General features: G+C 40.1%; 1 protein-coding gene across 5 annotated transcripts in view; it reads left to right on the top strand.

Moving 5' to 3' along the window:
* Positions 1-11,115, top strand: part of KDM3B (lysine demethylase 3B) — a 37,269-nt gene extending 26,154 nt beyond the window's left edge. For all 5 annotated transcript variants that reach the window (XM_081900218.1, XM_081900217.1, XM_081900219.1 and 2 more), the window contains exons 15-24: positions 120-376; positions 1,128-1,394; positions 2,552-2,723; positions 2,973-3,063; positions 3,174-3,304; positions 4,994-5,113; positions 5,833-5,972; positions 6,375-6,551; positions 8,881-9,015; positions 9,889-11,115. In XM_081900218.1, the coding sequence (XP_081756344.1) occupies positions 120-376; positions 1,128-1,394; positions 2,552-2,723; positions 2,973-3,063; positions 3,174-3,304; positions 4,994-5,113; positions 5,833-5,972; positions 6,375-6,551; positions 8,881-9,015; positions 9,889-9,969 (1,571 nt within the window). In that variant the 3' untranslated portion in view covers positions 9,970-11,115. The remainder of the gene's footprint in view (positions 1-119; positions 377-1,127; positions 1,395-2,551; positions 2,724-2,972; positions 3,064-3,173; positions 3,305-4,993; positions 5,114-5,832; positions 5,973-6,374; positions 6,552-8,880; positions 9,016-9,888) is intronic.
* Positions 11,116-15,088: the final 3,973 nt, after the last annotated feature.

Genomic DNA, 15,088 nt, shown 5'->3' on the forward strand with positions numbered 1-15,088 from the left:
GAAATCTCTTGTTACAATTCATAACCTCACTTCCCTCCTCTGTGATTGTCAAAATACTTCCTTGGGGGGGGGCGCGGAAATATACGTCTTCTCATGGTGCCTTTTTTGCTTTTTTACAGAAGCTGGATCACTGAGGTCAGTGCTCAATAAAGAATCTCAGTCACCTTTTGGATTGGATTCCTTCAACACCAATGCAAAGGCCTCCCCTTTAACTCCAAAGCTTTTTAATAGTCTCTTATTGGGCCCAGTTGCCTCAAGCAACAAGACAGAAGGTTCCAGTCTTCGCGATTTGCTTAACTCCGGGCCTGGAAAGCTGCCTCAGGCTTCACTTGATACAGGCATCCCTTTTCCTCCTGTCTTTTCTGGAGCTTCCACTGTAAGTAATACTATTTTTGTTTAGATGTATAGATAGTTGCTTCTTTAAAGTGGTATGATCTCTTTCTTAGGTAGGAATACCTATACAGTACTGAACTTTTCAAAATAAGATTTATTTAGGCATATTATTGTTTGTCCACTGGCCCAAAGGGGGATTCGTGGGAGTGGTTTGGTTCAAGTATACCAAAGAAAGATTTTGAAAATGCCAGAGTGATCAGTTCTGGTACTTTATTATAAGAAGGAAATGTAGACATACAGTGGAGCCTTTACAGACCCAGGGAGAGGTTGTCATGAGTAATCCACACCCAGGCAAACATTTATACATTCTTTATTCACCAGCACTTCGGCCAAGACTTCCCATCATTTCGCCTGAGCAGATGAGGGCATAAGTGGCAAATATCCAAATCTTACAGATAGTTCCCCTTTCTGGCCCCAAGCCCACAGATGAACTAGCCAATTAGCTTCTATCAAAGCAAGTGAATATAAACATATATGAGCTCATTGTTACAACAACTACCAATTAACTGTGGTGTTATCTTGACTACCAAGATGGCGTTTGCATTGCTTCTGGAACAGTTCCCCTTTGGTTCAACACATTGTTATTAATTCCTTGGCATTGTTTTAGCCACTTTAGTGTGCTAACTTTTCTAGAAAGTGTTTAGTTAGTTGAAAGATCAGAATCTGTGGCACAGGCAGTATATTCTAATTCTTTACCCAAGACTTGGGTTGCTATGTGGATTTGTGTCTTCTAGGGTGCTAAGAATAAGGCCAGCTTGCCAAATTTCCTTGATCATATTATTGCCTCAGTGGTGGAAAATAAGAAGACGTCTGATGCTGCCAAGCGAGCAAGCAACGTGGCTGATACTCAGAAAGAAGTGAAAGAGATGGTAATGGGATTAAATGTGCTGGACCCACACACTTCCCATTCTTGGCTCTGTGACGGAAGGCTTTTGTGTCTCCATGACCCCAGCAATAAAAACAACTGGAAGATCTTCAGGGAGTGTTGGAAACAGGGCCAGGTAAATAAAAAGTTTGTGTGGAGATCCTCTCTGCCTGTGGCAAGATTTTCATTGTACTTAAAACAAACTAGCAGCTATTTAATGATGATTATGTTGGTGCAAACTTTGTTGGTAGTTTAAAGTTGAAGGACAAAACACAGTTAATGGCACTTGTCTATGTGTGATACAAGCACAAAAATTCATTTCTGGAACAGGATGTGGTACCCTTAGAACCCTGGGATTCAGTTAAATTACAGCAACAAGTTTTGGGCCCTTATGGTTGGGAAATTGGGCTAGATAGAATATGGATAATGCCTGATGAACATTCAGAACTTGGCTGGGTTGACCAGGATTTCCAGCAGCCAGAAGCTTAGAATTCAGTGCTTCTGTTAAAAAGGTAAATATATTGGGTATTATCAAAAGATGGTCATCAGCCCATAGATTTCAATTTGTATAAAACTAGAATAGCTTTTCTTAGCACAGAAGTTGGACTTTGATTTTTTAATCCATATATAAATTTACGAAACCTACCAAAATATTAGAAATACATAATCTATAATAACATATAATAGTCTTAAAATTTATCACTATAAGGTATTACCTACTTAATTTGAATTTACATTATTTAATTTTTCTTTTTTATATTGTATTTATACAAAATGATATCTTAGCAACCAGAGCATATCTGTTATTACCTCTGTTTTGTTGTTTCATACAATCAGTGACTTCCATAGTTGCTTCTGTTTCTGTTGGTGCCTGTAATTATTTTTGCTGCTGTTAAAAGGTCTACTAATTCTGAACGCTCCCTCCTTATAACTTACTTAAGGCAGCCAAGTAAAATATACAGAGGATTAGTGGAGAATATATGTTCGTTTTGTTTATCTGAGTTGCAGCCTTCCTGCAGAAATTATTGTTGTTTTTCTTCTTGAACAAGTCCATCATTTACGAATCCATTTTTTAAAAACAAAACGACAACAGCTTGGTCCTTTGCCAACATTTCCATCTCTTACATTTTCAGACCAGACATTTTTTAACGAATTATACTGGAAACATAGTGGTTTCTTATTTTCATTTTGTCTGGCTATATTTTTATAAAAGATTATAAATTAGTAAAGAAAAAAGAAAATGCCTTCTGCGAATTGTCATTTTGGAATAATACCTCCTCTTTCTTTTTACAGCCTGTTTTAGTTTCTGGTGTTCATAAGAAGCTGAAGCCTGAACTCTGGAAACCAGAGGCCTTTAGTCAAGAATTTGGAGATCAGGATGTAGATCTGGTCAATTGTAGGAACTGTGCCATAATCTCAGATGTGAAAGTGCGTGACTTCTGGGATGGCTTTGAGGTCATTTGTAGTAAGTGCCACCTAATTTTGTTGATATTATTTGTGAAAAGCCATCTATCACATCAGTGTAGTCTCTGCCCCAACTTATGACACTATTAATGTCATAGCTGAACAGAAGATTTAAACCCAGATCTCTCATTATGGATTTAGGTTTCATTCTTCCCTCCCTTACTCCTAAAAAATCCTGTAGATTTCATAGGAAAAGCAAACTAATAGCGATAGAACAACATACAAGCCAAGTAAAACTATTTATTTTCAGAGCGTCTAAGATCTGATGATGGACAGCCCATGGTACTGAAGTTAAAGGACTGGCCTCCAGGAGAAGATTTTAGAGACATGATGCCGACAAGGTAAGATCACTTGTTACTCTGGGTCTGGGCCTCTGTAGGAATTGTTGTTGTTCTAGCAATGTATTCTTCTTGCCTTTGCCAGTGTCTAACATGGTACTTGCCCTTTTCAGGTTTGAGGACCTAATGGAGAACCTTCCTCTCCCAGAATACACTAAGAGGGATGGAAGACTGAATCTGGCATCAAGGTTGCCAAGCTACTTTGTACGACCAGATCTGGGTCCCAAAATGTACAACGCATATGGTATGTAGACCAGGAGAGCATAATTTTGTCCCTACTCATAGTTTGTGTCTTATGAAAGTATATGGACTGAGAAGTAAATGAGTTAGATGGATTATTACCCATGTGAGACATAAAATTAATTTGTTTCCTTTAAATCTGTTTGCTTCTAATTAAAAGTATAATGACATTAGAAGTGGAATATAATTTGGTAATTGTAGACTAAATGGAATCAGACAGTGTTGTCAGAATCAAAGAGAACTTTGTAAAATGAAATGATGCTGTGCAAATCAGGTAAGAGAACTCAAGGACCCATGCCCATCACACTGAAGAGCGGATGAGTTTTTACACTAGTTTATGTATCCATATTCAGTTGCATCCATGTTCTCTTAACCTGTAAAAGGACTGTTTTTGTCTGCTCATCCCAATGAGAGAAGCCCCTGAGACTCGCTGTGATCAGTTTGGAAGTTATTTTGCAGATAAAATCACTCACATCTGCTCTAACTTGGATTCCAGTGTTGGAGCAGATCTGGGTATGGGATTCAGGAGCATCTGCCTGTCCAGTTTTGATGAGCAGGTTTCAACTACTATTTTCCAAACAAATGGATGTGATTCTTGGGAGAAGAATCCTCAACCCTTGTCCATCTTGGCTGGTAAATCTGCCTGCCCAAGTTCAATAAGCTTTTGCTAGCTGTGGTAAATAGATCACAGAAGGGGCTATTTCCTTAAGGGGCTAAAGGAAGCGTTGATCGTCAACTCCGGAAACATGTTTTGATGCCCCCTTGTTCTGTTGGCTTGGGAAAACCTGATGTTTCACAACAGACTTTGTTATTGGCTGAAGGTGACTGGCCTGGATTTTCCTTTCTGCTGGTGTTTCTAGGACACCTATTAAGAGCTGAGTCCTTAGTGGTTTTTCTGTGTGCATTTTATTTTTATCAGGTTGTGTGCCACTTCGAGTGTGGTAGTGGCTGTGATAAAAAATATTCAATAAAGTGCATTTGTTGATTCGAAGCAGTGGACCATAACATCTGTTTGTACTAAGTGCTGCAATTACAAAGTGATAGGGAGTTTGCACCTTAAGTCTGGCTCCTTTTATAGTTAAACATGCATAGCAGGTGCCCTTATGATGCCCTCCAGATGTTGCTGGACTACATGCCCCTTCATTCTTGATGTTTGACCTTAATGTCTGGGACTGGTGGGAGTTAAGAATCCAATGACATCTGGAAGACATCATGTTGGCTACCCTTGATATCTAATCAGCAGAGATCAAGTATCTCTGCTACTGCTCACATTATCATGGCTAATAGCTGAATGTTCTCTGTGTGGTGATATACTTTGAATGTAGCATAAAAAAGCATACAGTGGTGCCTCGCAAGACGAAATTAATCCATTCTGCGAGTCTCTTCGTCTTGCGGTTTTTTCGTCTTGCGAAGCACGGCTATTAGCTGCTTAGTGGCTATTAGCAGCTATTACTGGCTTAGTGGCTATTAACGGCTTAGCGGCTTTAAGACAAAGGAAACAAACTCGCAAGAACTCGCAAGACATTTCGTCTTGCGAAGCAAGCCCATAGGGAAATTAGTCTTGCGGAACGACTCAAAAAACGGAAAACTCTTTCGTCTTGCGCGTTTTTCGTCTTGCGAGGTACCACTGTACCTATAACAAGTAGCTTCAAGCTTGCTGTCATCGTCTCTCTTCTTTGCTTCTTTTTTGTAGGACTGATAACGGCAGAAGACAGAAGAGTTGGTACAACCAATCTGCATTTGGATGTGTCAGATGCCGTTAACGTCATGGTGTACGTTGGAATTCCCATCGGGGAAGGTTCTCATGATGATGGTAAACATCTAAGATAATCTTTTTCAATGTTTAACTTAACTTCTGAATCTGCCCCTAGATATGCAAAATATTGCTTATATTAGGCCTGCACCATTTAATTTCTTTTTGTTTTGATTTCTTCTCTGTTCTTGTGTTGCTCTTTGCACATTGGTAATACATATGAACAAAGGTAATCAGAGGACAAAAAAGATAGTTCAGCTGCAAACTGGAATGCCTAGTCATGTGAATTTACTCATGAGTAGATGTATCAGTTTCTCTTCAAATAAGATACCTATCTATTAATCATGCAGAACATTATAATAAGCAGAGTACTGCTGTGAGGCGCTAACTCTGCCAGAATGAAACTTGGATGTGGAGTCCTGATTGAAAGTATCACCTGTGCACAAATGCAAATGTTACCAGTTTGATGCGTTTCTTAGGTTATATATTTGTGATATATGGATAGTGCAAACATAATATATGATTTTTAGGCATACATAAGCACCCTTGCAGGCTTGAAATGATGTGCTCTTGACAAAGGGAACAAATTTAGTGCTTTTTCCAGAATTACAAAAGATAATATGATTTGGTCTTTTCAAATTTCCTAACTGTCCTGTAACATTAAGTAGAATAACTTTCTTAGATAATTTCTTATGGCTGTAGTTTTGTGCTTCCTTGAATTCATTTGAAAGTTACACATTACACTAGAAAGCCATGCAACTTACTGATGTGAATTTCAGAGGTGCTGAAAACGATTGATGAGGGAGACGCTGATGATGTTACAAAACAGCGAATCCATGAAGCAAAGGAGAAGCCTGGAGCACTATGGCACATTTATGCTGCTAAGGATGCTGAGAAGATCAGGGAACTTCTTCGCAAGGTGTGATGGTTGGATGTTTCCGGAGTTTAATATTTCACACATTATTCAATAATAATAATAATAATAATAATAATAATAATAATAATAATTTATTATTTATACCCCGCCATCTGGCTGAGTTTCCCCAGCCACTCTGGGCGGCTCCCAATCAAGTGTTAAAAACAATACAGTATACTGATAAAACTTGTGTCCCAATATTTTAATTGGACTGCCCTAAAACCCTTGTTGAAGAGTGGAGTATTCATGCCCTAAATAGTCTGGGAATGGACTAGGGCAGCTGTAAAGTCCACCTTAGGCAAAGCTAAGAATTTCATCATAATGTAATTTGCGGTTGTTTGTTGAATACAGATGAAGAAGAAATCTGCAGGTAGGGAGCATTAAACTCTGATACATTTGTATTAGGTTGGTGAAGAACAAGGACAAGAAAATCCTCCAGATCATGACCCAATCCATGACCAAAGCTGGTACCTGGACCAGACCCTCCGTAAGCGTCTGTATGAGGAGTATGGAGTACAAGGCTGGGCAATAGTGCAGTTCCTGGGAGATGCTGTATTTATTCCTGCAGGGGCCCCTCACCAGGTGAGTGTGGAGTGCTAGAGCCGAAAAGGCAAAAACTTAAGAGCATAAAACAAGTTGTTCATGAAGCGTTCCAAAAAGAGCACAACTTTAGAATGTGACAGGTAACAGAATTTTCAGAAACACTGTACAATTGGTTAGGTTGGTTTTCCTGAGCTTTTTCTGTTGCGGGGCGGGAACAAGTTTAGAGTACTGAAAACCTGCTGACTGTGCTTGGTAAAATTCCAGAAGCTGAAATAAGGACTGAGAGAACTTTAGTTCTCAGAAGTGTCAAGTTTCAGTACCTTACTATAGAGTTCCATGTCTACTATTCCTGGGTCTCAAGCTCCATATGTTTTTCTCAAAAATTTATTCCAGTTCTTGAAAGGGTTGGGGGGGGTCCACATTCCTTGAATACGGGAAACTAGAATAAATAATTAAAAGTAAAATATCAGCATATGCGCTTAGCGTGTTTACTTTAGTGTAAATTCACTATCTGGGATTCTTAGGTGAAGCAATAAAATATTTGTTGTACATTCTGTGTGCAGCTAGTTATTTGAGTCTAGCAAGGATACAGTAACTTTGTAGTGCCTAGCACCCAGGTGTGAACCAATAATTTGTTTTCAAACTAAAACTGTTCCCTCATCCCAGCTCTGGAACTTGTCTGCTTGCTGCAGTTGTCTCCTTTTATTACTCTTATACCAGGATTGTGGTATCTATGGTGCTCTGAATATTGTTCAATCCTATCAGCTCCACCCAGCATGACCAATGGTCAGGAATTACTGGAGTTGTAGTCCACAAACACGTGGAGAACTGGGGGTTCCTCATTCCTGTTTATACCTCTGAACTCTTCAGTATTCTGTGAGCAGAAGAACAGTATATAAATATGTTAAATAAGAATTTGAACTTTATTTACAGTGCAATTCTCCTTGCAAATTTTATCACGCACATCATAAAGCATAGGTGTATGCTAAAGTGGTGATAATTATTTCTGCATGATTGCCAGTTGTTTCAGGAGGCAGTTAAGCAGCAGACGTAAACTTTGTTTGGCCTAATATGCCAAGATATGCACAGGCCTTCTGCTCTCACATGTAGCCTCCTTTTTCCTTCAGTTTGCAGAACACAGCAATTAAACTCAGAAATCCACAGTTAACCAGAGTTTGCTGTTCACCTGAACCTGGAAACTGACTCGTGCAAAGTGGCCCCACTAAATTATTCCAGTTTTCTTATCTTTCTCTCATTCACTTGGCACCAAATCCTATGCTAGTCTGTCCGTTTTCAGGAGCAGCTTATGGAGAAGTGGGCCTTGGGGGTGGGGAGCCATAAAGCCCTGTTCCAAGAGTCCTCCTCTGGATTGAACCCTGTGCCTACCAGTTTCAGTACAGGGCAGGATTTTAAGCCACTATTTAAATATCTTTGTTTCTTCTGAAGCTGGTAACCATAGTTTCTTGGTTTGGATGAAAAAGGAAGTTGGTTAGTTGGAGACTTGCAAGTTGGAGATTGCAGAATGTAATAATGAGAGGAGTGAGGAGGAGTGCGTGCATGGGCAGCAGGTTTCTGTGCATCCTGACTTATTTAGCTGAGAGATGATTGCCTGAGCTTGGTCATCTCACCATTTGGTCATCATTCAAGGGACAGTGAGAAATTTGTTTTCCAGAGTGATCCGCCCCACTCCTAACTTTTCTTGCCCAACGCTGGTTTTTTATTATTCCTATCTTCATTGTGAAGAACTGTTTTTCTCCACTCTTGTTTTCTCGGTTTTCTTGATCTTGGTTATTACTAGTTACAGATAGGTTGCCGTGTTGGTCTGCCATAGTCAAAACAAAAAAAAATTCCTTCCAGTAGCACCTTAAAGACCAACTAAGTTAGTTCTTGGTATGAGCCTCCGTGTGCATGCACACATCTTCAGATATCTGAAGAAGTGTGCATGCACACGAATGCTCATACCAAGAACTAACTTAGTTGGTCTTTAAGGTGCTACTGGAAGGAATTTTTTTTTGTTTTGGTTATTACTGTCATCTTGGTCTTCCTATAAAAGTATTAACTTGAAGCCTCATCATTTTTTAAAATATAAAATGACCCTAGAAAAAATAATCACATATTTCCCACACAATCTGGCCTGATTGATGGAACACTGTTATTTCACTCATAGTGCAAAGTCATTATTTGAATGGAAGGCAGTTTGGAAAACTTACTTTGAACATCTGATCTCTTTCTACCTGTTAGATGTGGCTCATGAACACACTGAAATAGCATTTACCAATCTTATTTATACTGCAATATTTTGAATATACATTGGATTGTTGAGTTTTGATGTTTATCTAGCACCCGGTTCTGCTGCTTATTTTTTCAGGTTCATAATCTGTATAGCTGCATTAAAGTAGCAGAAGATTTTGTATCTCCAGAACATGTGAAACACTGCTTCCGCCTAACCCAGGAGTTCAGGCACCTGTCTAACACTCACACAAACCATGAAGATAAGCTGCAGGTAAGCATCTGTTTTCATGGAACAACCTCTAAAGCACATATCAGACTTGGCAGAAAGTATTTGCAAAATTGCATAGGGTTAAATTTGACTAAAGTTATAAGCTAGCTGCTGGCCATGTTAGCTAGGGCTGCCATACATTGGCAGGGGGGTGGGGAATTGATGCATGGGAGGGAATTTCCGAAAGGTGGTGCTTTGTCCTGGATCTTAGGCAAGTCACTTGAAAAATTATGGTGGTTTTTGGCATTTTTTTATTTAAAAAAGGGTCAATGCACTTGGGTTTTGTTTACTTTTTGAACCCTGTGTTAGCCGAATGAATTCTTATAAAATGGGTTGAACCTAAAGAAGGGCAAGAAGAACTCCACTGGGGCTTTCCTGTTTCCTCTTCACTGTAGCCCCCTGCACTTTCAAAAGACCCCTCTGGATGCTCTGGAATGGCTTGCAGTAGGTCATAAGGAAGGCTGCCTTGTGGGGGTGCTTTTCGACTAACATACTATACTTTTGGATGCAATCCAACTTAAACCAGTATCAAAGGCTTAGCCTGTTGCTAAGAAAAGACTATCATAGTAGATGTGTACATGTTTTGCCAAAAAAGGGGGGGAGGGCAATTAAGGGGTTCTCCTGACTTTGGTTTGAGAGGAGGGAGATCAGCATTCATATTGGAATGTAATATTTTATTGGATGCTTTGAGTTTGATCCAGTATCCTTGTAAGACGTATTAGCAGCTCAGACACCTTCCCATATTCATTTATGAATACATTCATTTATGAATACAGTGAATTAATAATTGAGAAACTCTGACGTGTCTTACATAGTAGGTGGAAATGACTGTTCAGAGTTTTGATTTTCAGTGTCTTCATTTTCTTCTGTTTGCAGGTGAAGAACATTATCTACCATGCAGTGAAAGATGCTGTTGGCACACTAAAGGCTCACGAGTCCAAACTGGCTAGGTCGTAGGAACTGGTGATTCCAAACACCCCCCTCTGGAGTCATTTTTTTTGCTCACAGTATAGAAGGGGAGCGCACATACCTGCCTGTGCAGGAGCCAAACGCTTCTCGCTAAGAGATGCCATGGCATTCATTACACTCTCCAGCCACCGTCTTCTATGCTGCCTCAATACTAAGGAAACTAAAGGAAGGTCACTATAACATGCAATGTTTCCCACCTAATGAAAGGTGCTGTGTTCCTTTCCTGTGGCCTTTTGCAAATTTAAATTGTATGGAAACCATGTGGTGTTCCTGCCTATTATGAATAGAACGTGTGAACCTTTTTCATGCCTAGTTAGTCTTTCCAAGAAGTTAGAAAGAATGATGTGAAGATGGACATTCTCTTGCAGACTTAAGTAGCCAACTCTGAAAGAGTGTGATCACTAGGAGCCCAGCTGCTGAAGCAGGTCCTCCTGAGTCTGACACAGGCCAAGGAAAGAAAGATGTTCTTCATGCTCCCTTTTTAAGAGTTTGCTATACACTGTAGAATCGCAGAGAGAAACCACTTTTTCCCTGATGGCTCCAGGATTTAAAAATGTGTATTTAGTGAAAAACTAGGTTTGTAGTGAAACAGTATTTCATGAAAGTAGATATTTTTAGAATTTGAAATACCACAACTGTTCCTGGGTTACAAGGAAAGGCACATTTGTGTTTAGTCTTCCTTTCAGTAAAACCTTTCAAGAAATGATTCTTAGAAATAAATCCAAAATAGCACAATTGACCAGAGGAGAGCTAAAAGAAATTGACTTCCAACACCAGTTTCCACAAATGCAAGGGGGGGAAAGAACTTTTTATGTTTTGGAGATGTTGTACATCTCTCCCTAAACTGGCAAACCAGGTAATAGTTCACCAGTTGTCAGTTCTAGATTGGGACTTATACTTCCCAGAGCTAATTTTCAATATCAGCTTTGTCCAGAAATATTTTCAGTAAAATGTTCCTGCTTGATAGAGTTGTATTCAGAATTGTCACCATTGAACTGATGGATTCCATTGTTTGACTGTACATTGGGACTATATCTACCTTCTATCCAGCTGTACTGTAGTGCCACCTGCAGGCCTGTTAATATGTTCACGGTTATTTCATTTTTTAAAAAATAAAAGTCATTTACTGTAGAATCTTCTTTAAACCTACACTGAATCTGTGCAAGAGGAATTGTGGGTGGGGCTAAAGAAGTGCCTTTGCTTCTGAGCTCCCACTCCTCTCCCATAACTCTAGGAGCTGCATTCATGCATATTTTTCAGAGGCAACTTCCAAGGTTTGCTGTACCGTTTCCCTTCAGTACCTAGTAATAATGCCCTTTTTTTCAGGAGGCAGCAAAACTGCAACATGGTTTCAGCAGTGAACCAGTCAAGCAATCCCATGTGTATTTTATTTCTCTTATAGGTATGATGTGGTCAAACTTGACCCATGAAACACTCCGGCATAACACAGACTCCACTCCCCAATTCAGAACAGGCTAAACCCTGTAAGAGTTACTATGGGAGAGCAAAAATGTCATAGCTGTGGTCACTTATAAGAAACCAAGATGTAGCAAACATTGTGTTTTTCCACTTATCTACACCACTCAAACTGGGATAAAGTCTCTGTGTGTGCTTACTCTCTCAGATATTTATCTGAATTGCAAAGCCCCTTCAAAATGCCTTCAGTTTTCCCTTCACCCACCAGCAAAATGTTCTTCATCCATTTACAGCTATACCGTAATTTCGTTGGCAATCTCACTTGAAATCTGCCTCATGCAACCAACGTTGGATACCCAGGTTTGGGCAGCTGGAGCATACTTGGGCTTCCATACTTTTGGAGCTGCGTTGGTGCAAGGCCAGAATCAGAGCCATGACATGCAGCTCTGGTCACATCTCTCCACATCTGTTGGGTGACTGAGGGGTAAAATAGCCACTCCCAGAGATCTATTCCCTCATCTCTGCATGCATACTCCCCAACAATTCTAGTTCAACAGCACTGACCACATAGGACAGCAGTTGAAATTCCTCACTATATATTCCAGACTGTCAACATGGTCTCATCATTAGAACTTAAGAGGCCTGCTGAATCAGACCAAAGGCCCGTCTTGCCCTGCATTCTGTGGCCAGCCTGGCCTATGGGAAGCCCACAAGCAGGGCATGAGCAAAACCACACACTCCAGCTCATGATCCTCAGCAGCTGGTATTCAGACATAACATGTCTGTGATAGCTGAAGTTAATACCACCATCATAACTACTACCAATTTGTTTGTCTCATTTGGCCAACATTACTGTACTGGTTTTGGTGGGTGACATGAATGGTACTTCCTTTTCTGTAGCCTCCAGTAATTCCCTCAGAGCAGGATAATCTTCTCAAGCAGGAGTTGATGCCTTCCAAACTACACATTTTATCATGGCTGCCAAGCATCTAAGCCTCGGGACAAAAAATGCTAGTGGAAATCACAGCAATGATTTGAATTGCAAACCCATATTTTATTTGTGGTGGTTTCAAGATGTCCTGGATTTTCGCTTCTCTCATCTGTGCTCCAGTGACTAAGCATTAAAAATATTGCTATGTTGCACTGTATTTCATAGGGTTTTTAATGGGAAATCTCAGCTACTGCTTAGATTCTGAACAATTAGGAAATAAACTTGAGTGTGTATAGTATTTGTATCCTAAGTCATGCAATTGCTACTACTAAAAACATATAGCAGCAATACTAGAGGAGCATGTAACATGCCCTCTCCAAGTTGTAGAAGAAACCAAAGCAATAAAATTAAGATCCCTGACCTTCTTAGCACTATGTTGAATTCCACCTGTTTGGGTGATAGTCAACCAAAGTTTGCTGACTAGACCTATTAAAATTAATGAATGTTGTTTTATAGTGTGTCTGAACCTTTTGCTGGAGTTGTAATATTTATTTATGAATATGTGTTTAGCCTTAACCTTATGCCCCAAGAAGTTCACATGCAAAAGGAATAAAGAAAGATTGATTAACTTGAATATATGTGGCAAAATATATGGATGCGGCTTAAGAAAGCAGGTACAAATACAAGCTGGTTGCAAATTGTACAACACAAACATACCTTGGTCTAAAGAGCAAAGAAAGATCCCGATCAAAAGCTCAGAGAGAAATTAAGTGTGACATTTGTCACAGTACCCACACTAAAGCAAAGAAAGGGAGGGAGAATGGTGTCCTGAAGCAAAGCATAGTGTCAGGCTGGTCCTTGAGATTAGTGTGAAAAGGGGTCCATGAAAGCAAACCAGTCACTGAACATCTGGAGTTTTGGTATTATTCTGAGCCAATGCTAGGCTATGGAGAGGGGAGGGGGTCTTTGGGATTAGTGATTTGTCATAACACCTATATTCCATTGTTACATTATTTCCTATTAAGTTCCTGTCTGTTCCTCATTTTGTTTATTTTGCTCATTTGGTACTGAGAAATTACCATATTTGTTTCCAGTCTTAAGGTTTTCTTAAAGTGAAACCCATTCTTTTTACAGGAGATGTTAAAAGTTTGCTGGTAACACCAGATTACTGTGCTGAACTTTATGTAAAGTATTAGGAGCCCAGGAACATATTTATGGGACATATTTGAGACAGTAACTGGACCAGGGTCAAGGAAGTTCATTTAGGAGTATATTTTATATAAACTTTATGCCAACTATTCCAGTGCCATGATCTAAAAAGTTCAGACTGGCACACACCATTACAACATAACTTAGTCATGTTCATTAATTCAGTGGGTCTACTCTGAGTAAAACTTAGTTGAATAGCACCCTTTGTCCTCTTTCATTGTTCTTCCTAGATGTGCTGGCCAGCAATTACAATTTTTTTGCTGAATAATCCATTCAGGAGGCATTAAGCAGGCCAGCCATGGGTAACTGTTAATCATTTCATCATGGGAGCACATCAAAATACTGTGGCTTTCAGTTCTCCTTTCACATCCCCATTCTTGTGCAGTGAAATGCTTTAGCCAGCCAACTGGCTGTTGAAATGCTTTGAAGGTTTCAGTGAACTTTCCCTTTTTGGCCTTTGGATAGGCACTTTCCAGCTCTTCCTTTCCTCCTTTCTTATGGCTTATTCAGCCACTGGGGAGCCAGCTAAAAGTAGTAAAGGTTTCAGTATCATTTTTTAGTACATGGCAAAACAGAGTGATTGACTGACCAAGATATATCAGACACAACCTTACACCTGAGGTTGTGGTAGAACATTTGAAAAGCGCAGACTCCAGTGAGCCTTTTCCTTTTTTACGCTTTCACCAATTATCCATTAAATATATATGCTAAAAACATTTCAAGAAGAATGGCAAGGCCACTGAGAACGCATGTACATTTTAACTTTCTTGGATGTCAGAAAATTGTAAAACAAAAGAAAACAAAATAGGGTTATCTTTTAAACTGGTATCTTATTCGTTGTAGTGCTTTGTTTATTAAGGGGGTTTAAAAAAGACTCACTAGAACAGTGGGGTGTGTCTTAAATACTGGAAACGGAAGAACAAGCCAGTTTAAGATAATTTGATTTAATTACATGATCTAACAAACTACAAGAGGTATTCGATCTCAATTCTGATGGAAACGCTGAGGGGATTGGGTGAGAAAGATGGAGTTTTGCTTGCTTTCTGGAAGGAAGCGGGGGTGCAAAAACACCTTGAGTGCCCCTTTCCAGGGCCTTTGGGGAGAGGGCCACCTGATAAGCATGGGGTAGCTGCTGCCTGAGACACCGATGAGAGCTGTTGGCAGAGGCCCAGACTGGTGTTTCCTCCGCATTCTCAGCCCGGTCCTGAACAAAACCCCAAGGATTTTAGGGATTCGCGATGGATAACTCCGTCAAATCGAACAGCACCTGCAAAAGAGCCCCCCGCCCACACCAATATCCATTGCCTACTTCTATGGCGGGGGGAGCCTTTCGGTTATTTCCCGGCCTTGCCCTTTAACGGTTTATTATAACAAACCTGGAGGCTCTTCTTGCACACGAATATTTGAAATACGCAACTGGCTGGCTGGGGCCTGAGGCTGCCTATTCCAGTTGCGGCGTTGCAAACCAAGCAGGCGGGCTGCCACCTGAACCCCGTTTCCCCGAGAGTAAGCCGCACTGAACTCAACAGGACTTACTTCTGAGGAGGCGTG

This window comes from Podarcis melisellensis (genome assembly GCF_964234715.1).
Source record: "Podarcis melisellensis genome assembly, chromosome: 2".
NCBI lineage: Eukaryota > Metazoa > Chordata > Lepidosauria > Squamata > Lacertidae > Podarcis > Podarcis melisellensis.